Below are 25,464 nucleotides of genomic sequence, written 5' to 3'. Positions count from 1 at the left end.
GTTTTACTTGTATTTGCTTTTCATAGAACCACAGGGGACCACAGGGGACATCCAGTCCAACCATTATTTGAATTTTGTTACTTATAGCCACTCTGCTATTTTTAGGCAGAAATAGAAGATATAAGGTAAAAGTAAAGGTTTCCCCTGACGTTAAGTCCAGTCGTGTCCGACTCTGGGGGTTAGTGCTCATCTCCATTTCTAAGCCGAAGAACCAGCGTTGTCCGTAGACACCTCCAACGTCATGTGGCCGGCATGACTGCATGGAATGCCGTTACCTTCCCGCCGGATCCACTCACATTTGCATGTTTTTGAACTGCTAGGTTGGCAGAAGCTGGAGCTTAACAGCAGGTGCTCACTCCGCTCCCCGGACTTGAACCTGGGACCTTTCGATCTGCAAGTTCAGCAGCTCAGCACTTTAACACTCTGAGCCACCGGAGGTTTAATTTAATCCATTAATCCATATTGAATAAAACAAAAAAAAAGCCTTTAAAGGATGGATTTTTCACAAAACTAATTCCTCCTAAGAATATCTTTAAAGTCTAAATTCAGACTTGACATCTGGCTGACTAAGGCAGAACTCTGGCCTAACTCTGTGATTGTCACTCAGGTAACTTTTGCATCCTTGCCATACTCATTGCAGACACAATTATCATCTTTATATTTTCAATTTGAGATGGGATGCAAAAAGCTTGTGTTTTTTTAAGTCAAACCTTTTCTTGAAATTCTGGACATTAAATGTTGAGGATATACTAATTATTGATTCCAACACCAAATACAAATAGTGTATAGAGTCTTACGATGGCAACAACAATCATCCAGAAAATGATACTAAAAACTTGGCAGAAGGTTAGACTTATTTGAATACTGTGCATACAGGTTGAGCATTCTTTCTCTAAAATGCTGAAATGTGAAATAATATAAAATTTAAAACTGATGTTTCAGATTTCGTTACCCCCCTACCGACCCGTTCCCCTACATCTTTTTTTCTTTTTCTCCCTTTTTTCACTATTATACTCTTTCCTTTAACCTTCCTAACACTAGCCCTACCTTAGGATTTTATTATGTCACTATGTAAAACGTTAATAAAAACTATTTAAAAATAAAATTTAAAAGTGTTCCATGCTTTTTTGTTATTGCTTCCATGTACACTAACTTTGTTTCATGCCCAAATTCAAGTAGCAGCCAACAATGAAAGAACCAAGGCATTGACATCTCCGGCCCATCCTCTGTTCAGATATCAGCCAGCATGCCAATGACTTAAATCAAGAAACAGCTTCCTAGGATCTATAGAGATACTCGCAGGAACACCTCAGGAAGTGAGAGTACAAAAGTGGCAGGCTGAAACCCTGAACCTCAATCAGTTGCTGAGACCGGATAAGAAACTCCCTCCTAGGCACACAGAAGAGTGGGAGACATGGAAGGTGCCAAACAGCCTGTGCTTTGGCATCACGAGATGCAGAGCCAATCTTAAGAAATGGGACTACAAAGTGGAGTCTACAACATGCAAGTGTGAAGAACAGCAAACCACAGACTACTTACTGCAATGCAGTCTGAGCCCTACCACATGCACAATGGAGGACCTCACAGTGACACCAGAGGCACTCTTGAGTTGCCAGCTTCTGGTCAAAGGAAATCTAGTATAATGTCGTTTTAACTCTTTAAAAGATTCTATATGAAATTAACTTTGGGCTATGTGTATAACGTGTATGCAAACATACATGAATTTAATGTTTACACTTTGTTCCCACACCCAAAAGATATCATTAGATACTGGGCTCTTGATATCTGCTAGAATTCGGTTCCAGAACCCTCTGTGAATACTAAAATCTGTGGATGTTCAAGCCTCATTATGTATAACACAGTAAAATGGTGTTCCTTATATAAAATGGAAAAATCAAGGTTTACTTTTTGGATTTTAGGACATGAGGTAGGAGTGCTTTTATAATAGAATCACTATTTAGGTTAGGCTGTGTACCCAACAGAAATCTTTATATAAATGAAAATACAGCTTCAAGAAGGGGCCGTTGATCACCAAATAGGTATTCCCATGTATCTACTGGGAATCTGGCCACACTAGCCATCTTGTCTTTAAAGATACTTCCTTTTTATGTTTTTGAAACTAAATATCAAAGAAGACCATTTCAATAGTGATCGAAAGATGAAAGGATTAAAAATGTTTATTCCTGAGGCAAGACCTCATGCTGAAATTGTTCGACCGGTCTCTGTTTAAAAAAAGATAAAAGACCCCAATGAGAGAACATTTGTTAACATATTTTGCAATGTACGTTCATCATCAAATTTAGGTAGAAGATTTTATAGGTTGCAGATGACAAACTAAGGTTTTTGCACACACACTCACATTCTCTCCCTCACATCCAAAGGGGATACCATTGAGTCCTAACTGGGTAAATTATTGTTAAAGCTATAGAATGTCACCAAACCAGAAATGAAAACTATGGCGTGAAGTATATTTCTGGTTTTGGTGAGGATGACAAACTAATATTTGTGCAAACTGCACTGTGACAAATTAGAACAGCACAGATTTAACTATACTTCATTTAAAACATGAAGACAGGAGTATGTGAAAAAGAGCAGATTATAACCTCAACAACTAAGCCATCATCCTTTAACTATTCCATGTGAATTAAGTATTGTACATGAACCAATGAAATCATAGTGTTATAAACAACCCTTCTTTATGGATGATTTCAGATTGTGTATTTTTAAAATAATACCCTTTTATTCTGAATTTGTCAACTGTGGATAGTTGCTAAGCTTGTAAGCTTTATGTCCAACATAATGACCAGTGTCCAAAAATAAGTTGTCTTCAGTGTGTCACATCACGGCACTTGCCCACTGAGGGTTTTGTCTTTCTTTTTCTTTGAACAGCAGACCACCTCCCCCATCAAAACTGTATTTGATATTCTCTTCATGTCTAAAAGGCATGAAGGGCAACTATTTAAAGAAACAAGCCAAAAGCAACCTCAGACATACAGAACTAGTTGTTCAGTACTTCACGTGCTCCCTTACACTAGCCACCAAAATATAGCAGTTTGTTTTGGCAATAGAAAGAAGCAGTAAGTCAAGTCAGTACTACAAAATAACATCATTATTTCAACTTGACCCTAGATCTGAGCCACAATGTACAAAAAAGGCCATCAATTTAGTTTCTGGTTATCTGTTTTTGCTTAGAATAGTTCATAGGAACAGAATTATCACATGAAATACTGCATTCTGGTTGGACTGCACTATGTTTCTTGTGAAAAACAATGCCTGTCAGTTTCAAAAGTACCATATAACAGCGAAAATAAACTCTAGTCCCCATGTGTGAATAGCACAATTACTTTTACATACAACATTTGTCCTTTAGATCAGGGCTTCTTAAACCTTTTCCAATTGTGACCTCTTTCTGTATGATAAATTTTTATGTGATCCCATTAAAGGCAGTCCCCAAGTTACGAAAGATAGGTTCTGCAGATTTGTTCTTGAGTTGAATTTGTATGTACTTCAGAACAGGTACATTTTATAAGTGTAACTCCAGCCAAAAACAAATATTTTTAAGCTTTGGATAGCATAGGCATGGTTTAACATCCCTGTGGTGTTATGTTTTCCTATCTGTGCCCCAATCAGAAGATTTCACCTCACTATCTGTCCCTGTGATATTTGGATTTTGAAAAATGTGGCTTCTTGTGTAAACAAGGATTGGGGATAAAGCTTCAGTGGAAACACCTTTTTCCCATGTTAACTCTTTCAGGCATGAATTTCCCTCCAAGGAGTAGATTACTCTCACTTCCTGTAGTTTCACCTCTGTTTGTAACTATGAGTCATTTGGAAATTAGATGTTTGTAACTTGAGGACTGCCTGTATATAGTTATGTAAAATAGGTATAAAAATCAAACATTGTGCGATAATAAATCAGCATTTGTAAGGCTTGCTAAAGAGGCTGATTTTTCTTTTTATGGATCACCAATGAAGCATTTTTGCAGAGTCCACTGCAAACACTGCAAGTTGTTGCTAACAGATTTGTGTAAATGAGTAATGTTCATAAACCTTTTCCTGTTTCCGAATTTTTCCAACACTGAACTAAAAGGACCCCATTTGGAGTCGAGTCCCATAGTTTAGAAAGCAGTGCCTTAGATATCATATAGAAATCAGGATGAGGTTAAGAGACCACTGAATTAAAGAATTGGGATTTAAATTTAGTATTTATCCAGGCAGAGACAAGCATTGTATCCAAACACTACAGAATCAACATTTCCTTATAACAGGCAGGCAATGGGTGGTTCAGAAGTTTGTGAACTGCAACTCTCAGCTTTCCTCACAATTGGTTATATTATCTAGGGCTGGCGGGAATTGCACTAAAACATTTGAAATGCTGCACACATTACTTACCCCTGCTCCATAATGTAATTTATTTAGGTGCTTTCACAATTGGCAACGTATCTTCTAAAACAGTATTGATCTTTCTTGGGTTACATGCAAACAAAAATATTCCACTTACTTTTGTCTGATCATCAGCTTTGAAAACGTAACAAATACTTTGCTGGTTTATTGCTCCATCTTTTATTAAGCAAGCAAAGTAACTTGGATCATGACTGTTGTGAATCAGTTTGTGGACATGTTGCGGTCTACACTCGAAGATGCTGGAACAAATCAGAGGATCCCACTGCTGGCTTTTTCCTGTGTCTGCTTCACATCGCAGCCTGGTTGGTGAGACATAAAGCCGGATTTGGCTGGTGCTTTCCTCTTCTTTCAAGGAATGTGAACTCATCCGCCGAATTTCTGCTACAATCCAAGGGAGCACCGGCATGGTTGTTAGTGAATGCACTGGCAGAGAGCCTACGAGCTGAAGACTGAAGTCAACAGAGCCATCACTGGCTGCTTCAGGATTTTTAACTTTGAAAGATATAGGTTCCATATTTGAGTCATCAAGGACGTGTAAGTCAATCAGTTTAGTTGTGGATACTTTGAATTCTGAAACAGAACATATGTCACACAGTTAACACAATCACTTGGTCTTCCTCTTTTCTTTAAGAATCATGTTAACAACTGTAGAAGTCCAAACTGGCACAAATCCTTATTTTATAAATGTCTGAATCAATGAAGTATTTTAACTTTCTATGAGTACTACACAAATAAAAGTATCAGCATTTAAGTACTTCCATGCCTCACAATAGAATTATTTAAGTCTATAGCAAAAGAGCACATCACACTTTATGTAGACCAAAGATATGAAGACTGAACTGGGACTGGTGTTGTCAAGCCACCCATGGAAATATCCACAAATACCAAGAAAGCAGAGATTATTCAAATTTAATGAAGAGAAAATAAGTACAGTTGGCCCTCCACATTTGATGTCTCAATGGTTTGGCTCCAGGCTATTTGATCATGTCTCCCCATATAGGCTCAGCTCTCGGTCCCATCCCTGTCTCAAGTGCGGCTGGTGGGAACGAGAGACGGAGCCTTCGCCGTGATCACTCTCTGTCTCCGGAACTCCCTCCCTAAAGAAATAAAAAATGGCCCCAACCCTCCTGTCCTTTAAAAAAAAAGTCTTGAAAATGCACTTATGCACTTTAGCATATGGAGAGAAGGAGGACTAGGACACTTTAAATGAATGCGACCAGAATGCTGGTTAATGTACTTCTACTTCATGGCTGCTATGATACATTTTAAGTGAACACCTGTGATAGCCATTTTTAAGGTATTTTAACTGTTTTTAGGGTGTATGTCTTAATGTTAACTCATGCTATTAGTGCTATTCTTTTTTACTGGATTATTTTTATTCTGTTTTCATTTTAATGCTTAATGCCTTTGTTATAAGTTTATTGCTATTATTGCATATTAATCTATATTTTTGATGTTAGTTCTTCTTTAGGGCATTGAATGTTTGCCCTCTTTTGTGTTGTAAACTGCCTTGAGTCCTTTAAAGCAGAGAGGGCAGTCTTAAAATAAAGTCTTATTGTTATTGATATTATTATTATTATTACCTTTTTACAGATTTGATTCATATATTCTTTCTAGGAATCTCTAGGTCCTTCAGTGCAATTCTATGGCCAACTTCTGTTGGACGGTACCCACAGAGTTATATTGGAAGACCGAGCATAAAACAATAACATGTTTTTATAATTTTTTATTTCATGTGGGTCCTGTGCTCCTTATCTCGGTAAAAATGAAGGTCCTATTACAAATTTTTACATTAAATTATTATTTACATTTCTACTAGTATATCTTTTTTTAAAGGCTCAAATGCTTAATCAACTGAATTGTTAAATTAACTGATAAATGACTTAAAAGTTTTATTCAATTAAATTGGGTAAGAACATTTTTAATGATTTTAAATATACTTATTAAAATATTAAAATACATTTTATCTCCTCACTCACATAGAAAGAATTTCACTTTGAAGATGACACCTTTCTAACACAACATTTCTTTATTCAGGAATAATCTTTGCACCAAAATACCAATTTAATGAAAGATTAAACTGAATGAAACTTTAAAACTGACCAGGAAAAAAAACAAACATAAAAAAGAAAACATTACAATATTAGCAAACCAACATTTCCATTACACACCTACTGGTTGCTGTTCCAGTGTTTCAAAATACTTTTGTTTCATTACACGTAGCTATCATTAATATAAATGATTCACTCTTAGTGGGAAAAGCCCAATTCATATTAAAAGGTCAGATGATCCTTAGCTTAAAATAAATTACATTCAATTGTTACAGTACAACAATCGTTCTATTGTAGTGGTTCAATATGAATTCAGAGCTGTCAGTAGATGACAGAAACCTGGGCCTAATTTCAATTGCTGGTTCCAAATAAAACAGACCTATTGAATTAATATGAACTTTGTCAGTCAACACTTACCTAAGATTCAATGAATCTAGCTAGGAGATTAAGGACTTGAATTACATCATCATGTCAATCAAGAGTGGTAACTCTTGTGATGTAATTCTTGTGATGTTGGTGTTGCTGAATTCTCAGCATTCTTCACAACAATACCAGGAGGCCACACTGTGTCCACCATTTATATCCAATATACCGATCACTTCCATACTTTATTATGACTTCACTTTCCTAGATGTTTTGCTAGAGTAGAGATGATAATTTCACTAGAACAGAGACTGTAATTCTTGATTTTTCCCAATCCCAATAGATGTCAGGAAAAATTAATCTACTGTTATTTTTCTTCCTCACTTTGGGGAAATCTGGAAAATGTTTTTCTCCAAGATTATACGAACTGAACAGTTTTATTTCAGCTGACATGTGCTGGGTACTATCTTCCTACAACTTTCTCTTCTCCCCCAAAGTTGTGCAGAAGCCATCAACTGTGATAAAACCTTACAGTTGTAAGAACAGCTGTGTGGTGAAAGTGAGGAGAGAATTTGATGGAAAGTTGGCAGCTGTCATTTGAAAGCTGCAGCCTCTAGCTAGGATTTCTGTGAAAGATTGGGGGAAGATGTGGAGGGAAGTTACAATAGGGAAAAGTGGATGTTTGGTAAATTATAATCTAGTTAATATTTTTTCTGCAACCTCCCTTCCCAATCCTTAGCAACTTTGGCCCAAGGGGAAAATGAAACACCTTTTCACCCAGCACCACACAAGAGTCCAGTAATTATAAAATGTTTATCAAAGAAAGCAGATAAAAAGGCAAAGCAGGCAATGCCAAAAGGGTCAGTAGAATAGAAACTACAAAATAGCAGTAATTCAAAAATGACAAAGAGTATAAAGTCAAGAGAACCAAAATCCACAGCAGTAATTCAGACTTAAATCCATAAACATGAAAACAGAAACTTCTCCAAAGGTAAACCCTCCAAGAAACAGCTCCATTAATGGAGCCAGAGCTAGGATTAATTACATTACCACACCAATGGAAGATCATTAAAGCAGAGACTGAATTAACCAAAGAAGACAGGAATGCATGCAATAAAATCTACAATTGTGGGTGCCCTGCTCTGAAAAACCACCTCAATACAGGGGGAATTTTTTTTTACTGCTTTCAGAGATGCTGAGGGGAAGTAGCGGGACTACTTGGCAATATCTTAGATTTAATAAAATTAGAACAGTGTAGAGTCAAAGGATCCTACTGTAGGGTGACAACCATATCTTCAAAGTGATAAGACAATGTAGAGGAGGGAGCAGGAGACCAATGAACAATGAAGACTCTTGTGTAGCATTACTTCAATTTTGAGTCAGGAGGCTGGACATCATAACCTCAGGAAATTTACCTCTCTCAGACTGAAACTGTTGTGACTGCGCCTTCGGGGACTGTGGATGATAGTGGTGGGATCAGGAGAGGAAGGAAAAACCCTCGCGAGGAGGGCTCATTGGAGGATTTGTACAGAAAGAGAATTAGGGACCTCAATGGGGAGTCTTCTGAGGAAGATTCAGATGGGGAGTTTGTGGAAGAAATGGATGCTGGTGAACAGGTGGTGGCTGAGGAAGTGGGCACTGACTGGGCACGGGCACCGGAGATGCCTGGGGAATTGGGGCCCATGGATATTGCTGAACCTTGGGTATCTTCAGAAGCAGATCCCACTTGGTCTGTTTGGAGGAGGGAGGATGGATCCTCAGGTGTGCATGGTGTTGGGTGTGGGCAGAATGATTGGAATTCTGATGAAGAATTAGGCACGCCCGATCCACGAACTTTAGCTGTGTGGAGTTCTGATTCAGATTAAGGATTTGGGACACCTGCTCTTTGGGTGTTGGTGTTTGGACACCCAGGGAGAATTGGGATAAATTGGGAATGTTTTGTCACTTCACTTTGCGTGTGGCAAGGTGTTGCTGGGCGCCATTGGGATTCCTGTACATGTTAAAGAAGACTGGACTGGGACTTTGCTTCAGATGTAAATTTATCTGGGTTGCTCTGCAACGGAGGGCTGGAACTGTGTGGGTTTTCCTGGACTACACTGTTATTACTATTTTTAGCTGCTGTTGCCTCTATTGCCTTGGCTCTTTGTGCCATTTTGTGGACCTTGAATTGATGACTACAACCTCTGGACCTTGGACTGGAATTCGACCCTGTTTCTGCCTTCGCTCTCTGATTGGTCTACCCACGGCTCTTGACTTCTGGCTTGCCTCCTGATCCTGCTGCTGTCTCCTGTCCTGACCCTGGATCAACCTGATGACGTCTCTTCGCTTTGTCCCTTGAGCTTCTGGCATTACCTGCACTCTTGAAACAGTTTGCTGCTGTTCCTGCTATTTCGACTCCGGACCGGTTTGACGACATTTTCTTGTACTGTCCCTTTAAATCTCCAAAGCCTGTTGCTTGCAGCAGTAAGTACTTGGAGCCATACCTTCCCTTTTGCACTGGCTCCAAGTTTGTTTACAAGCTCCTTTGCCCGGTTTTGGTTTCTGTTTAGAGCTTTGTGTTAAAACTGCTAGCTTGTAACTCTTGGGAGTTTTTTGGGAGTCTTTGTTTTGTTTTGGCTGCTTTTCCAAACCAACTTAGTTTGTTTAGAGCTGAATTGAAGCACCTTTTGTTTAATCTGGATTATTTGCTTGGTTAATCCGGTTTGGTTGCTAAAGCATACTTTTTGATATATTTTTGTTTGGACTGCTTTAAAACACTGAAAGTTAAGTGTTTAAAGCCATCCTTTGTGTTTCTGTCTATTTTTGGGGGGCTATCTCTTGAATAAACTCTGTTTTGCTCTCAAATTGGCGTCTGACTCTTGACAGAAACTATAGGCTACATCAAAGGTGTAATGCGTCTTTTTTATTTTGATGTAAGCATATAGGGAGGTGACCGAGATTAAGTCTCAACATATGAACAGGGAATATTAAGTATTCCAGCTGGTATTTTTTGTAGAAATGAGCACATATATATGCAATCAGAGATTTAGAAGGAAACAAAAAAACTTCACTGGCACAAATGAAATTTTCTTTCCTTAAACCTCATGAGATTGTCGTATATTTTACTGAGACAAAAAAATACCAGGACTGAAATTTAATTTCCCTACACTTTTTGCTGGGGCAGGGGAGCGTGCCAGTCATGTTTTACAAGATGCAGGTTAACATCAGTAGACACTGCATTCAGAGGAAGCTCAATGCTGTTAAAACCTGTGAGGAAAGAAAATCCGAACTACAGTAGAGTCTCACTTATCCAACATTAACGGGTTGGCAGAACTTTGGATAAGCGAATATGTTGGAAAAAAAGAGAGATTAAGGAGAAGCCTATTAAACATCAACTTTTACAAATTAAGCACCAGAACATCATGTTATACAACAAATTTGACAGATAAAGTAGTTCAATATGCAGTAATGCTACGTAGTAATTACTGCATTTACAAATTTAGCACCAAAATATCACGATGAATTGAAAGTATTGACTACAAAAATGCGTTGGATAATCCAGAATGTTGTATAAGTGAAAGTTGGATAAGTGAGACTCTGCTGTATATGTGGCCGGCCTCATTTCACTTTTTTTGGTTTCTATTTCAAATCCTACTTCAACCAACTGAGCCTTCAGTCATTTCTACTGGGGCCTAGGGCTTTTATTTCTACCCATATAACAAACTTCAATTTTCTATCAGTTGCAGAAACAATAACGTTTCTATCCCATTTGCAAACCAGTGAAATCCAAATGTGTTTTAGAGAGAATACGAGGGGTGTTCATTAAAGATTTCTCATGTCCCACTTCTATTAATCACAGGATGCTGAAACTGCACATGTGTAAAGATATAAGTATCTATAGGTTACGTGCCAATTTACAACTCAAAACTGATAACGGTCTTGATTTTACAGATGTAAAAGTGGTGGAAGGTTTGATAAATGATCTCAGTGGAATACAGAGCAGTCATCATTCCTTTACTTGAAAGGCTGCACACCAAAGGAGACATTCGATGAGATGAAAGAGGTTTATGGTGATGATTCCCCATCATATAATGCAGTCAAGAACTGGCATTGTCAATTCAAATGTGGTTGGACTTTGGACCAAACAGCTTCGATTCCAGGGCGACCCTACTCTGTAATTGATGAACACACCATCCAGCAAGGAAATTTTTGGAAAATCGCCATGCAACCATTCACCACCTAGCCCAAAATATCAAGATTAGTGTGGGGTCCATGGAAAAAATAATCCAAGATCATCTTCACATGCAGAGGGTATCCACTAGTTCCCCGGCTGCTCACACCTTTCAAGAAGCCGGAACAAGTCTCAGGCTCTACTGACGATGTGCCATGGAAACCAGGAGGACTTTTTCAACCAACTGATCACACAGGATGAAAGCTGGGTCCATCACAAAGACTAAAGTCCAGCCAATGCAATGGACGCATCATGACTCACCACCTCCAAAGAAAGCACGTGTCCAACTCTTGGCAGACAAGGTCATGCTCACAGTATTTTGGGACAAGCACAGAGTAGTATTGATGGATTTCCTAGCAAAGAGTACCATGATCACTAGGGCATACTATGCTTCACTGCGGAAATTGCGGGAGGCCATCAAAACCAAGAGACATGGCATGCTCACCAAAGGTGTCAGCCTTCTGCAAGACAATGCAGCCGTTCACAACTCACATGTTGCCCAAATGGAAGCATGTTCCTATGGTTTTGGAACTCTACCACATCCCAATTATTCACCCAACTTCACACCATCAGATAAGGACTAATAACTGTGCCAAGTTTCATTGCTCTCAGTCCACAGGAAGTCAGGGGAAATCTTTAATGAATGCCCCTCGTATGTGTTCTGAAAGCAGACTACATCAAGCTCTTTTTAAATTCTGGAGATCAACATTAGATAACAAAATATTTCCAAGTGCTTTTCACATATTAATATTTCTTTTAAAAGAAGAATAAATCCTGTGAGCTACTGCACAAAAATTGATCTCATGTGTCCTATTTTGGTTGAGTTTTAAGAGCTTGCTTGTGCACTGCATGTTATTTAAGGGGGAAAGGGTTAACACTTCTGAGCTATTATGTTAGGGCTTCACTGCTGTACAGATGGTGGGATTTGTGACTGCTGTTAAGCTCAGAGATTGAAGAAAACATTACTGTCCAAAATGAAAGAAGGCAGTCTGCAATCTCTCAGAGTTCATAAGGCTGTGACTGCTGACAGTTGCTCTCGAAGGTATTATGATCCTAATGAACCATTGCATTAATTTACATTTTTCAAAGGACACACACTTCAATTAAGTTATAAATGTGCACCATGGCACCAAGCAAGGACAAAATGCATCATGCTTAGTCCCTTAGATCTGTGGGTTGCGGTGCCTTAAAAGCAAAACACTAACCTCCAGGGAGACCAAAGGGCTAGTTCAGTGTCATTTTTCTTGTAGAGCTATTGCTCATGCAACACATATTGATGCCTTCCCTATTTTGTGTTTGAGGTTGAGTGTGTAAATGGAACTATCACAGAATGAGAAGCTGGTGTTTCTTAAGATTTCAAAGTGCCTCCTACATGCTATTATTCCACTTAAACTGCTGAGGCATGGAGTCCTGAGATTTTCAGTTTAAGGAGTAACATTTAGAATTCTCAGCCAGATATCTTTTGAGCCCCATTGAACTAGGCATTCAACTAGAAATTCTGGGCTTTGGTTCCATTCAGTGTTGCCAGAGCAGTTAAAGTGTTATACTACAGCACTGTAATATAACAGGATCTTTAAATGCCATCCGAAGCAAACATTTCAAACAAGTGGCAGGCTCTTCTAATCTATGAGATTTTAAAGATATTTGCCTGAAGAAGCTTGTGAGCATTGAAAGTTAGCATAATGTATTTTACAACACTTGGCTGGCCTAAGAAAGTTATCACTGCAAAGTGTATTTTGGTTTGCCTAACAAAAGTAACACTGCAATGTGTGTTCTGGATGGAACTGAAGAGCATAAAGGTAAAGGTTTCCCCTTGACATTAAGTCTAGTCAAGTCTGACTCTGGGGGTGGTGCTCATCTCCATTTCTAAGATAAAGAGCCAGCGTTGTCCGTAGATGTCTCATAGGTCATGTGGCGGTTCACCTTCCCGCCTAACTGGTACCTATTGATCTATTCACATTTGCATGTTTTTGAACTGCTAGGTTGGCCAAAGCTGGGGCTAACAATGGCAGCTCACCCCACTCCGCAGAATCAAACCACCGACCTTCTGGTAAGCATGTTCTGCAGTTTAGCAGTTTAACCTGCTGCACCACCGAGGCCCCTTTGAAGATATATACAAATGGGATAGGTCTCCTTAATAGGGAAAGCACATTGGATACTAATGAGAGTTATGGACTTCTTGGTGGTGGTTTGATCTGGGTATTACCTGGGGACAACCTTACGGAAATTTTGACACAAGGCTAAGACCTACCTATTTACCCAGAAGTTTGTGATTAGCCAGTTATGTCTACAATCAAACTCACTACAGACTATTTATAGTTTTATTAAATAGTGATATATCATTTTAATAATGCTGATTAAATGCAAGCATTATTAATTATGTTGGGATTTTATGAAGGGCAGCATATAAAAAGTAATGTAGCAAATAAATAATATTGCCTATAATACTAGCCTGTGGCTTCTAAGAAACTACTGATTCATTGTGCAAGACTAAAAATCTGGTGTTTGAAAACCTTGTTAATCTCAAATTAACATGTTCATAATACTTGATAATGAATTAAGAAAGTTTGAAATTTTGCTTTTTTTCTCTTTTGCCGTGTTAAAACTGATAGTTTTGACTTACCTAAACCTAATGAGAGGGTGGTTTTCAACTAAACTAAACAGCTACAATTCCATGTTTGCACTTACCCTAAATAGTTATTTCCCCTGTTTTTTCTTAGCCATTCAAATCCTTATTTTTTTAAAAAAAAAAAAATTCAATGCCAACTAACACTTCTCAACAAAGGATTCCCACAGGTAGGAAGAAGCCAGCCTTTGAAGCTGCAAGGCTATTCAATGCTAATCAAGGTGGCCAATTGCAATATTCACACTTACCTCAAACAAACAAGAGTTCTTTCTCCCGCCCTGGACATTCCAGATATATAAACCCCACTTGAATAGTTTCTAACAGACCTCACAACCTCTGAAGATGCCTGTCATAGATGTGGGTGAAACGTCAGGAGAAAATGCTTCTGGAACAAGGCCGTATAGGCCAGAAAACTCACAGCAACCCAATGATTCCAGCCATGAAAGCCTTCAAAAAAATAATTCCACGCTACTTAGAAACATGAGACCCGAAACCAGAATATGTTGTACCATGCATTAAAGAGCTTTCCTTACTTTTCTCAGAGAACAGATTGGAATTTATTGCAGTGACAGGATGTGTTCATGGAAGAAACAATATACCAAAGACATTATTTTTACTCATAATATTGAAACATGTATTCTTAGTCAGTGTAAGAAACTAGAAACAGAAAGTTGCTATGTGTACAAACATGACATAGTTTGTAATATTTACGTTTTCCATTGAAAAGAGGATACTTTGAATTTCTCCTATAAGGAAACATCTTATTCATTCAGAACAATGCACTTGTACTGGTTACAATGTTTGCAGTGTTTGTTATTTTTGAACAAGCTGAAGGAGTAACAAATAATTATGACCATCCAAATCAAAAGAAAACCAAATCACATGCTAATTCCTATGTTTCCCGCATCATTAATACAGTAAAACTTACATAATCATTGAGGTTTCAAACTTGCAGCCAATCCCAGACAGAAAGTTTTTCCTGAGCTCTGAAGTGCTGAATGGCAGACTGACTCTCTACTAAAGTTGGGCTCAAATCCTGTTTCATCTGTTTCTTTCATGGTTTAGTACCATTCCGTCCATTCGGATGGCATGGAATGGTACAACCCCCTCCGGAATGAAAGAAGCAGTGAAATGTAAAAAAGGGCAGAAAGGTAGATATTTGGTCGGCTGATTTTCAGCGCTTGGCTGTCGACCAGGCTCACAGGACCTACAGTTGAACGCCAAGCGCTCAATGCTCATAGGCTCTGCCTGCCAGGTCTACGAGTGCTCAATGCTTTGCTGTAGGCCCTGCCTGCTGGGCCTGTGAGCATCCAGCATTCAGCGCTTGACTATAGGCCCTGCGAGCCGGGCCTATGAGCCATTGAGAGTTCAAAACTCATAGGTCCAGCAGGCAGGGGCTATAGCCGAGTGCCAGGCCTGCTCAGATTTGGTTTTTTTGGACCTTGGATGGAAAAGTTCATTCTTATAGGCACCTATTTCTGTAAGCGGCGGATGAAAATGGAAACAGGGCCATACAAATTCCATACAAATGCAGAATACTACTCTCTACTACTGGATCCCAGAAGAAAAGAAAAGGGAACATCCCAAGTAAAAATGGTTCAGGTGCAGACGTGTTGAGCTCTAAACAAGTTCAGCATCATCAGCTCTAGAATTTGCTGACGGCACAAGCTCTGGACTATAAAATATGTCTGAGACAGTGTTTGAAATACACCGCTAAGTAAATCCAGGACTCTTTTCTTTGAGCAAAAAGAGCACTGATGTGCACAGTCCAGACAGAATTTCATTGATTTTATTTACACAACGTTTTCTATATAATAAAAATAAGCAATAAAACATGTCTCCCTTCCGATGATCAATTCTCACCTGGCACATTGCATTAACTGGTATTTCTGTGATTTGTTACTGCAGAAATATTAAGCTGAGTAGCATGAATATGTTTAAATTGGCAGAAACTACATTAATCAGGAGCCTACTAATTATAACAAAATTTCAAAACTTTTCTGTTCCTGATTTGAAAATGTGATTTCCTGTTTAATTGTGCAATACCTACTTTGAAAATAGCTGTTATACTCCAGAAACTTTGCTTTTGTGGCTACTACAAACTCTGTTGAATTGGTTGAGTCTTAATGAAATATTCATTGGAAAACTATAGCAAAATGTGCTGCAGAATGTCTCGCAAAAACAAATTTGCACAGTTTAATAAACTTTTCCCATGTTTTGATGATAGAACCAATTAAGAAACTGCATTTATAACCCAGGAACAAAAATTGTACTACATAGTGTTATCCATCAACTTAATATCTTTGGGATTTTAGTGGAATCTAACCAGACATCAACAGTCAGGTGCCAGCTCCAACAGAGTAACAGAAACGTAGAAAAAGAAAAAGCAGATGAAATAGTGTGGTGCAAAAACCCTCAAATGTCAAATTAATCAGAGCTCAGGAGTAACTAGCAAAGCCTTTATCCTGTTCAAATGCTAATTTGTGCTGCCCTTCATGTTCTTTTCTGGGTATTGAGGTAATTATGACTTGTGTGAGAAAATTGTGCATTTTGTACAGCAAGTTGACAACTTTTCTTTTTAAAAGTATCTGGGAATATGTATTTGAGTTATGTTTGATAAACCAGAAAGTAAGGAGATACTCTGCAAATAAGTGCCCCCAGAGGCACAGCGGATTGAACTGCTGAGCTGCTGAACTTGCTGACCGAAAGGTCGGCGGTTCAAATCCAGGGAGTGGGGCAAGCTCCTGCTGTTACCCCAGCTTCTGCCAACCTAGCAGTTCAAAAGCATGCAAATGTGAGTAGTTCAATAGGTACCGCTCCGGAGGGAAGGTAATGGCACTCCATGCAGTCATGTCAGCCACATGATCTTGGAGGTTTCTATGGACAACACTGGCTTAGAAATGGAGATGAGCAATAACCACAAGTCGGACATGGCTAAACTTAATGTCAGGGGATTTTACCTAAGCTGCAAAACTGGGATTAAAATTGTAACTTTTTTTTGGGGGGGGGGGGGGATTATTACTACTATAGTTGATTATAAAAAAATATTTTTCCAAGCTCTGTGATTGCACTACATAACAAAAGTTGAAAAAAACCATTCTGTTTCTGGTTTGAAAGTGTTATATCCTGTTTAATTGTGCAGAATGTATTTTGAAAGAAGTTGTCACACTCCAGAAACTTTGTTTTTGTGGCTGCCACAAACTATGTTGAATTGGTTGTGACTCTGCAATACTCATTGAAAAACTATAGCAAAAGGTGCTGCAGGGTGTCCCGCAAAAACCAAGTTTTTCGAATTTAATACATTTATGTTTTAACGATAGAACTAATTTTTAAATGACATTTAAAACCTAGGAACGAAAATTGTGTTACATGTTGATACCAACCACATTTTATCTGAAATATAACTGATCTAGTTTTCATTAACATTTTAACTGTGTTAGGCAAAGAATGTAAAGCACCAATGCCAGGAAACACTGTCAGCCATTCAATCCTCTCTGCTTGGGAACCACAACTTCCCCCTTATCATGCAAATTTGCTTTTTGGTGTCATCCCTTAAATACGTAGGAAATAGGGTTGGGTAAGTTTCACTTCTCAGCGTAAACTGAAAGGAGGCCCAACATTGCTGCACATTTTGGTGAAGCTTCAGAATATCTCATTTCTCCAACTGATCCCTGAAGATGGGCCCTTCCAGACAGGCCCTATATCCCCAGATCTGACCCCAGGTTTTCTGCTTTAAACTGGAATACAAGAGTCCACACTGCCAGATAATCTGGGATAAACAGAAAGCCTGCGATCTGTCTGAAAGGGCCCAAAACATCAATTCACTACGGACCCTTGCACACAGTCATATAACCCAGAATATCAAAGCAGATCATCCACAATATCTGCCTACCTCTCTTTCTCCTTTTGATCTTCAGCAATCTCTTCTTTTTGTTGCCTTTCCCTTTAGGCTGCAAACTTTTTGGAGCAGAGAACTATTACTATAACTAGAATCTACGAACCTCACCTCCTCCAAGGTGAACTAAACCACCTAAACTGGGCTTTACAGGCCAATGGATACTCCATCACAGACTTCAGAAGAGCTGCAAGGCCAAGAACAAGCCAGGAGAGTAAGACAAAGATCCACCCAGAGGAAGTGTTTACCATACATCAAGGGAACCACTGACTGCATAGAGAAGCTGATGAAGAAACACAACCTATAATAATAATAATAATAATAATAATAATAATAATAATAATAATAATAACAACAACCCTAACCAAGATTGAAAAATCAGCTGATGACCCAAAATGCAGACTGTGCAAGGAAGCTGACGAAACCATTGATCATATCCTCAGCTGCTGTAAGAAAATTGCACAGACAGACTACAAACAGAGGCACAACTGTGTGGCCCAAATGATCCATTGGAACTTATGCATCAAGTACCACCTGCCAGCAGCAAAGAACTGGTGGGATCACAAACCAGCAAAGGTCGTGGAAAATGAACACGCAAAGATACTGTGGGACTTCCGAATCCAGACTGACAAAGTTCTAGAACACAACACACCAGATATCACAGTTGTGGAAAAGAACAAGGTTTGGATAATTGATGTCGCCATCCCAGGTGACAGTCGAATTGATGAAAAACAACAGGAAAAACTCAGCCGCTATCAGGACCTCAAGATTGAACTTCAAAGACTCTGGCAGAAACCAGTGCAGGTGGTCCCGGTGGTGATGGGCACACTGGGTGCCGTGCCAAAAGATCTCAGCCGGCATTTGGAAACAATAGACATTGACAAAATTACGATCTGCCAACTGCAAAAGGCCACCCTGCTAGGATCTGCACGCATCATCCGAAAATACATCACACAGTCCTAGACACTTGGGAAGTGTTCGACTTGTGGTTTTGTGAAACAAAATCCAGCATGTCTATCTTGTTTGCTGTGTCATACAACATCGTTGTGTCAATAATAATAATAATAATAATAATAATAATAATAACTATGTGGCCCAAATGATTCATTGGAACTTATGCCTCAAGTACCACTTCCCTGCAGTAAAGAACTGGTGGGATCACAAACCTGCAAAAGTATTGGAGAATGAGCATGTAAAGATACTGTGGGACTTCCGAATCCAGACTGACAAAGTTCTGGAACACAACACACCAGACATCACAGTTGTGGAAAGGAAAAAGGTTTGGATCATTGATGTTGACATCCCAGGTGACAGTCGCATTGACGAAAAACAACAGGAAAAACTCAGCCGCTATCAGGACCTCAAGATTGAACTTCAAAGACTCTGGCAGAAACCAGTGCAGGTGGTCCCGGTGGTGATGTGTACACTGGGTGCCGTGCCAAAAGATCTCAGCCGGCATTTGAAAACAGTAGACATTGACAAAATCACGATCTGCCAATTGCAAAAGGCCACCCTACTAGGATCTGCACGCATCATCCGAAAATACATCACACAGTCCTAGACACTTGGGAAGTGTTCGACTTGTGATTTTGTGATACAAAATCCAGCATATCTATCTTGTTTGCTGTGTTAGACTATGTCATTGTGTCAATAATAATAACTACTTTATTTATATCCCACCACCATCTCCCAGAGGGATTTGGGGCAGCTCACAAAATACTCAAAGTGTGATACCAAAATACAAGTGCAAAACAAAACAATTAACACAACATCATAAATTCACAGTACCCCTTGGTAAAAACAATACAATACAGCAATTGCTGTAGATAAAACAGGAGTATCCAACCTCAAAATTGTAAAGTGCTAATAAAGAGTCTAACAATCCTCATATGAATTATAAGAGAGTCTAAACTTGATCGAAGTCTTTTCGGAAAAGCCAGGTCTTTAATTGTGTGTGGAAGGTTTGGAGGGTAGGGGCTAGCCTGATCTCCCTCAGGGGGGCATTCCAGAGTGGGGGGGGAGGGGAGGGCCACCACCGAGAAGGTCCTCTCTCTCTCTCTCTCTCTCTCTCTCTCTCTCTCTCTCACACACACTTGAGACGGAGGTGAGACTGAGAGAAGGGTCTCCCTGGTAGATCTTAAAGCCTGTGCAGGTTCATAGAAAAAGATGCGGTCTTTGATATACATATGCATACGATATGCGAGAGAATTGGCCAAAGATGCAATATAGGTGGTATACCACCCCCTATAAAATTTCTAAATGTTATAAGAACGCATCGGACAAATGCTGGAAGTGTGAACAACAGACGGGCACTTTTTATCATTTATGGTGGACATGCCCAAAAGCTCAACTTTACTGGAGAGACATTAGTGAAGCCATACAAACAATTTTAAAGATAAAAATCAAAAGAGAACCAGAGTTTTTCTTACTGGGAATGTTAGACATTGATCAGGACAAAAATAAAGAGATTTTGTTTAGTTACTTGGTAACGGCCGCCAGAATAACATATGCCAAGTTTTGGAGACGAAAGGAGATTCCGAATAAGGAGGAATGGCTAAATAAAGTTATGGAGGTGATGAACATGGACAAACTCACATATTGGTTATCTTCAAATCAAGGTTTACCGAAGAAAGAGACTAATTGGGACTTGGTAAAGGACTATCTAAAACAAATGAAATTGGAACCTATCTGCTGATTTAGAGACAATCTTTGAGGTTATCGATGACGAAGGGGATGCGGTGATTTATGAATTTTTATATATACAGTTGTTTTTTTAGGATGAACCAGTTAAAGTTAGATGGAAGTCAACAAAATACTTTTTTTTCTTTTTCTCTTTTTTCTACTTTATTTCCTACTTTACTATAAACAAACAATGTTCTACCACTTTCGATGTGCAATTTTTTTTTCTTTCTCTTTCTCATATTCCTTAATATAAAATTTTCAATAAAAATATTTGACAAAAAAAAAAGAAAGAAAAAGATGATAACCTACAAACTATTTACAGGCCCACTAAGAAAATCCAACAAATGCTGTGTTCAGCAAAGAACAAGAAGGATCCTCTCACTTCAGCAGGAGTCTACCATATATCATGCAGCTGTGGACAAGTCTACACAGGGACCACCAAATGCAGCATTGCCCAGACACGAATCAAGGAACATGAAAGGCACTGCAGACTAATCCAACTAGAGAAGTCAGCCTTGATGGACCAATCTGGAAACAGTATATTATGTGAGAACACAGAAATGCTGGACCACTCTAACAACTATCATGTCGGACTACACAGAGAAGGCATACGTTTTTGTACCTGTGTATGCTGATCACATGAAAGTTGTGAGTAAACCAAATAGGTTATTTTTTATCCAAGCCTACTTCGTTTTTGTCTGTTTTTCCAGACAGATCGGAGATTGCTGGTTATTCAGTCTAACAACTGAAACCATTACCTAGCATAATTATACTTGGTTGTATATTGCAAGAGGAGATTCTGCTTTCAAGGGGTTTTGACTCTTCTCTAAATGATTATGGTCTAATAAGTATCTCTTTCAAGGGGTTGGTTGGACCTTGGGTTCCCTAGTAAAACTGAATCATTAATGAACCAACCTGGACACAGGATATTATTTGATATTATTTGGAATCAAACTGTTTGGAATCATTGGAATCAAACTGTTTGCAAAGTATGCATGTTTAAAACTTAGATCTTTCTGATCCACTTTTAAAAAAACAAAAAAAAAAACAACTCCACCTGATGAAGACTCTTTTGAGTTGAAACTGGTTGTGGTTTTGCAGTATACTATCCATAATAAAGAAACAAGAACAATCATTATACAGTAGAGTCTCACTTATCCAGCATAAACGGGCCAGCAGAATGTTGGATAAGCGAATATGTTGGATAATAAGGAGGGATTAAGGAAAAACCTATTAAACATCAAATTAGGTTATGATTTTACAAATTAAGCACCAAAACATCATGTTGGACAACAAATTTGGCAGAAAAAGTAGTTCAATACGCAGTAATGCTATATAGTAATCACTGTATTTATGAATTTAGCACCAAAATATCACGATATATTGAAAACATTGACTACAAAAATGAGTTGGATAATCCAGAAAGTTGGATAAGCGAGTGTTGGATAAGTGAGACTCTACTGTATCATGATATTTTGGCTCTAAATTCATAAATACAGTAATTACAACATAACATTACTGCGTATTGAACTACTTTTTCTGTCAAATTTGTTGTATAACATGATGTTTTGGTGCTTAATTTGCAAAATCATAACCTAATTTGATGTTTAATAGGCTTTTCCTTAATCCCTCCTTATTATCCAAGATATTCGCTTATCCAAGCTTTTGCTGGCCCGTTTAGCTTGGATAAGTGACACTCTACTGTATATAAGAAGAGGACTCAATTTGTGTATGTGGAACAATCAAAGAACTAAGAACATTTATTTTTTTTGAGAAGAGGAGTAAATTCATCCTTCAAGAGAAAAATATTGTTTCTACTGTGAATGTAACAGCCCTTTGTTTGATTGTTTAACAACGCCTTGATTGTTTAACAACAGTCTTCTATCTGTTTTCATATTGATGTATTGAACTAAATTTAGGTTTAATGATTTCTATATTACAGTAATAGTGGATACTTGTCTTTGTAGTTCCAGGTAACCCATTTTCTTTTTTGCCACTCTAATAACTATCATGTCAGACTACACAGAGAACCATTGAAATCCACAAGCATGTGGACAATGTCAACAGAAAAGAGGAAACCATGAACATGAACAAAATCTGGCAACCAGTACAGTAGAGTCTCACTTATCCAACACTCGCTTATCCAACGTTCTGGATTATCCAACGCATTTTTGAGGTCAATGTTTTCAATACATTGTGATATTTTGGTGCTAAACTCGTAAATACAGTAATTACAACATAACATTACTGCGTATTGAACTACTTTTTCTATCAAATTTGTTGTATAACATGATGTTTTGGTGCTTAATTTGTAAAATCATAACCTAATTTGATGTTTAATAGGCTTTTTCTTAATCTCTCCTTATTATCCAACATATTCATTTATCCAATGTTCTGGATTATCCAATGCATTTTTGTAGTCAATGTTTTCAATGCATTGTGATATTTTGGTGCTAAATTCGTAAATACAGTAATTACAACATAACATTACTGCGTATTGAACTACTTTTTCTATCAAATTTGTTGTATAACATTATGTTTTGGTGCTTAATTTGTAAAATCATAACCTAATTTGATGTTTAATAGGCTTTTCCTTAATCCCTCCTTATTATCCAACATATTCGCTTATCCAACATTCTGCCGGCCTGTCTATGTTGGATAAGTGAGACTCTACTGTATTAAAAAAACCCTCTAAAATCAGGACAGTAAATAAAGAACAACATAAGATAGGAGAATTCCAGTCATGAAACAGTCAGGGCCAGCTAACACCTCCCAACAAAGGATTCCCCCAAGCAGGAAGCAACCAGGCTTTGAAGCTGAAAGGCCATTCTGTGCTAATCAAGCTGGTCAATTGCAACATTCAAACAGAGAAGACTTATTTCTCTCACTCTGGACCTTCCACAGATATATAAACCCCACTTGCCTAGTTTCCAACAGACCTCACAACCTCAGAGGATGCCTGGCATAGATGCGGACGAAAGGTCAGAAGAGAATGCTTCTAGAACATACAGGCCGGGAAACTCACAGCAACCCAACTCTGGAACAGGTACTCTGAGAGTGACTAATATGTAGAAGGCGACAGGGAAGGGTGGAAAAACACAGCACAGATAGCACGTAATGCTGTGTGGCATATTCTCTCACCTCACCCTCCACCCCAAGTTGCATTGCGCTTGCCCCAAACAAACCCTCCAAGCCGGTCTGAGGAGGAGGTGGAGTGGAGAAGGGCTTACCCAGCGACTTGGGACGCCTACCTCAGCAAGTCTGCCTCTCTCACCAGACGAGAAGGAAACAGAAGTCAGCCAAGGGAGGAGGAGGAGAAAGGCAGAAGAGCCGTCCCCGTGAGAGCAGTCCAGTCAAAGCAAAGGGACGCGCCGGCGCGCCTTCCCGCCTCCCTCCTGCTGCTGAGACCGAGTGTCAGTGACGGAGCCGAAGCAGTGTGTGAAAAGGGATCTCCCTCTCGCTCTCTCTCTCTCTCTCCCCCCCCCCCCCGCGCCCAATTGGGCCATCCCGCACGCAGCCGCGCCGCTGAGGGAGGAACCACCAGGGGAAGGAAAGGGGGGGGGGGGAGAGAGATTGATTGCAAAGCAAAAGCGTGCGCTTCCCCCCTCCCGCCTTACCTGCTCTTGGTTTCCGCGTCTTCTGGGAGGAGGGCTGTCCAGACTGAAGACAACCTACTGCTCTCTCTCCCTCTTGAGTCTGCGGAGAAACCACTCAAGGCGCCTTGGAAGCTTTCAAGCAGAAGTCAAGGACGACACTCCCCGCCCAAAGTTCACCTTTCCCTTTGATGCCTTAAACATTGGGGTGTTGTGCGGATTCCATGTTCCTGCAGCATTTCCTCCTGACATTTCGCCTGAATCTCTGTCTGGCCATGAAAGCCTTCAGCAATATATTGTTGAAGGCTTTCATGGCCAGAATCACTGTATGTGTTTCCGTGCTGAATGGCCACGTTCCAGAAGCAAACTCTCCTGACGTTTCGCCTACATCTGTGGCAGCCATCCTCAGAGGTTGTCAGGTCTGTTGTCGAAGGCTTTCATGGCCGGAATCCCTGGGTTGCTGTGTGTTTTCTGGCCATGTTCCAGAAGCATTCTCTCCTGACGTTTCGCCCACATCTGTGGCAGGCATCCTCAGAGGTTGTCAGGTCTGTTGTCGAAGGCTTTCATGGTCGGAATCCCTGGGTTGCTGTGTTTTCGGGCCATGTTCCAGAAGCATTCTCTCCTGACCTTTCACCCACATCTATGCCAGGCATCCTCAGAGGTTGTCAGGTCTGTTGTCGAAGGCTTTCATGGTCGGAATCCCTGGGTTGCTGTATTTTATGGCCATGTTCCAGAAGCATTCTCTCCTGACCTTTTGCCCACATCTATGGCAGGCATCCTCAGAGGTTGTCAGGTCTGTTGTCGAAGGCTTTCATGGCCGGAATCCCTGGGTTGCTGTGTTTTATGGCCATGTTCCAGAAGCATTCTCTCCTGACCTTTCGCCCACATCTATGGCAGGCATCATCAGAAGTTGTCAGGCCTGTTGTCGAAGGCTTTCATGGTCGGAATCCCTGGGTTGCTGTGTGTTTTCTGGCCATGTTCCAGAAGCATTCTCTCCTGACCTTTTGCCCACATCTATGGCAGGCATCCTCAGAGGTTGTCAGGTCTGTTGTCGAAGGCTTTCATGGCCGGAATCCCTGGGTTGCTGTATTTTATGGCCATGTTCCAGAAGCATTCTCTCCTGACCTTTCGCCCACATCTATGGCAGGCATCCTCAGAGGTTGTCAGGTCTGTTGTCGAAGGCTTTCATGGTCGGAATCCCTGGGTTGCTGTATTTTATGGCCATGTTCCAGAAGCATTCTCTCCTGACCTTTCGCCCACATCTGTGGCAGGCATCCTCAAAGGTTGTGAGGTCTGTTGGAAACTAAGCAAGCAGGGTTTCTATATAATAATATATAATAACTCAGGGCTCCAGTTACATTGTTGTTTGCTGCATTTTTTTATTTAAAAAAGGAAAATTCTAAGACATTTTCACATTGCATCGTAAATCGTTTTTCAAATTTGGCGTTACAGAGAAAAAGATAGGGCTGGATCTGGATATGCAAAGGCCAGAAATGGAATCAAGGACATGGGGAAGATTGCTTCAGTAAGTTGCTTTTTGTGTAACTCCCAGAATTTCCCTTCATCAGCATGGTCACTGGGGCTGTCCTGCATAGCTGGTTTCCCCCTGGTTTATTTGGTCAGCCCTCTACCAGTGACTG

At 39.6% G+C, this 25,464-nt stretch overlaps 1 protein-coding gene across 9 annotated transcripts in view; it reads right to left on the bottom strand.

Annotated features, from left to right (window-relative positions):
* Positions 1–23,870, bottom strand: part of tbc1d1 (TBC1 domain family member 1) — a 131,017-nt gene extending 107,147 nt beyond the window's left edge. For 4 of the 9 annotated variants that reach the window (XM_008119002.3, XM_016996746.2, XM_008119005.3 and 1 more), the window contains exons 1-2: positions 23,462–23,684; positions 4,502–4,974 (exon numbers count right to left, since the gene is read on the bottom strand). In XM_008119002.3, coding sequence (XP_008117209.2) covers positions 4,502–4,918 — 417 coding nt within the window. In that variant the 5' untranslated portion in view covers positions 4,919–4,974; positions 23,462–23,684. Of the gene's footprint in view, positions 1–4,501; positions 4,975–23,461; positions 23,685–23,848 lie in introns of those variants that run through there. The other 5 variants (XM_008119007.3, XM_008119009.3, XM_008119004.3 and 2 more) reach the window with 4 other exon arrangements.
* Positions 23,871–25,464: the final 1,594 nt, after the last annotated feature.

The sequence above is a fragment of the Anolis carolinensis genome, chromosome 5, assembly GCF_035594765.1.
Source record: "Anolis carolinensis isolate JA03-04 chromosome 5, rAnoCar3.1.pri, whole genome shotgun sequence".
NCBI classification, from domain to species: Eukaryota; Metazoa; Chordata; class Lepidosauria; order Squamata; family Dactyloidae; genus Anolis; species Anolis carolinensis.
The sequence above is the reverse complement of the archived record's forward strand: the minus strand, read 5'-3'. Positions and strand labels throughout refer to the sequence as shown.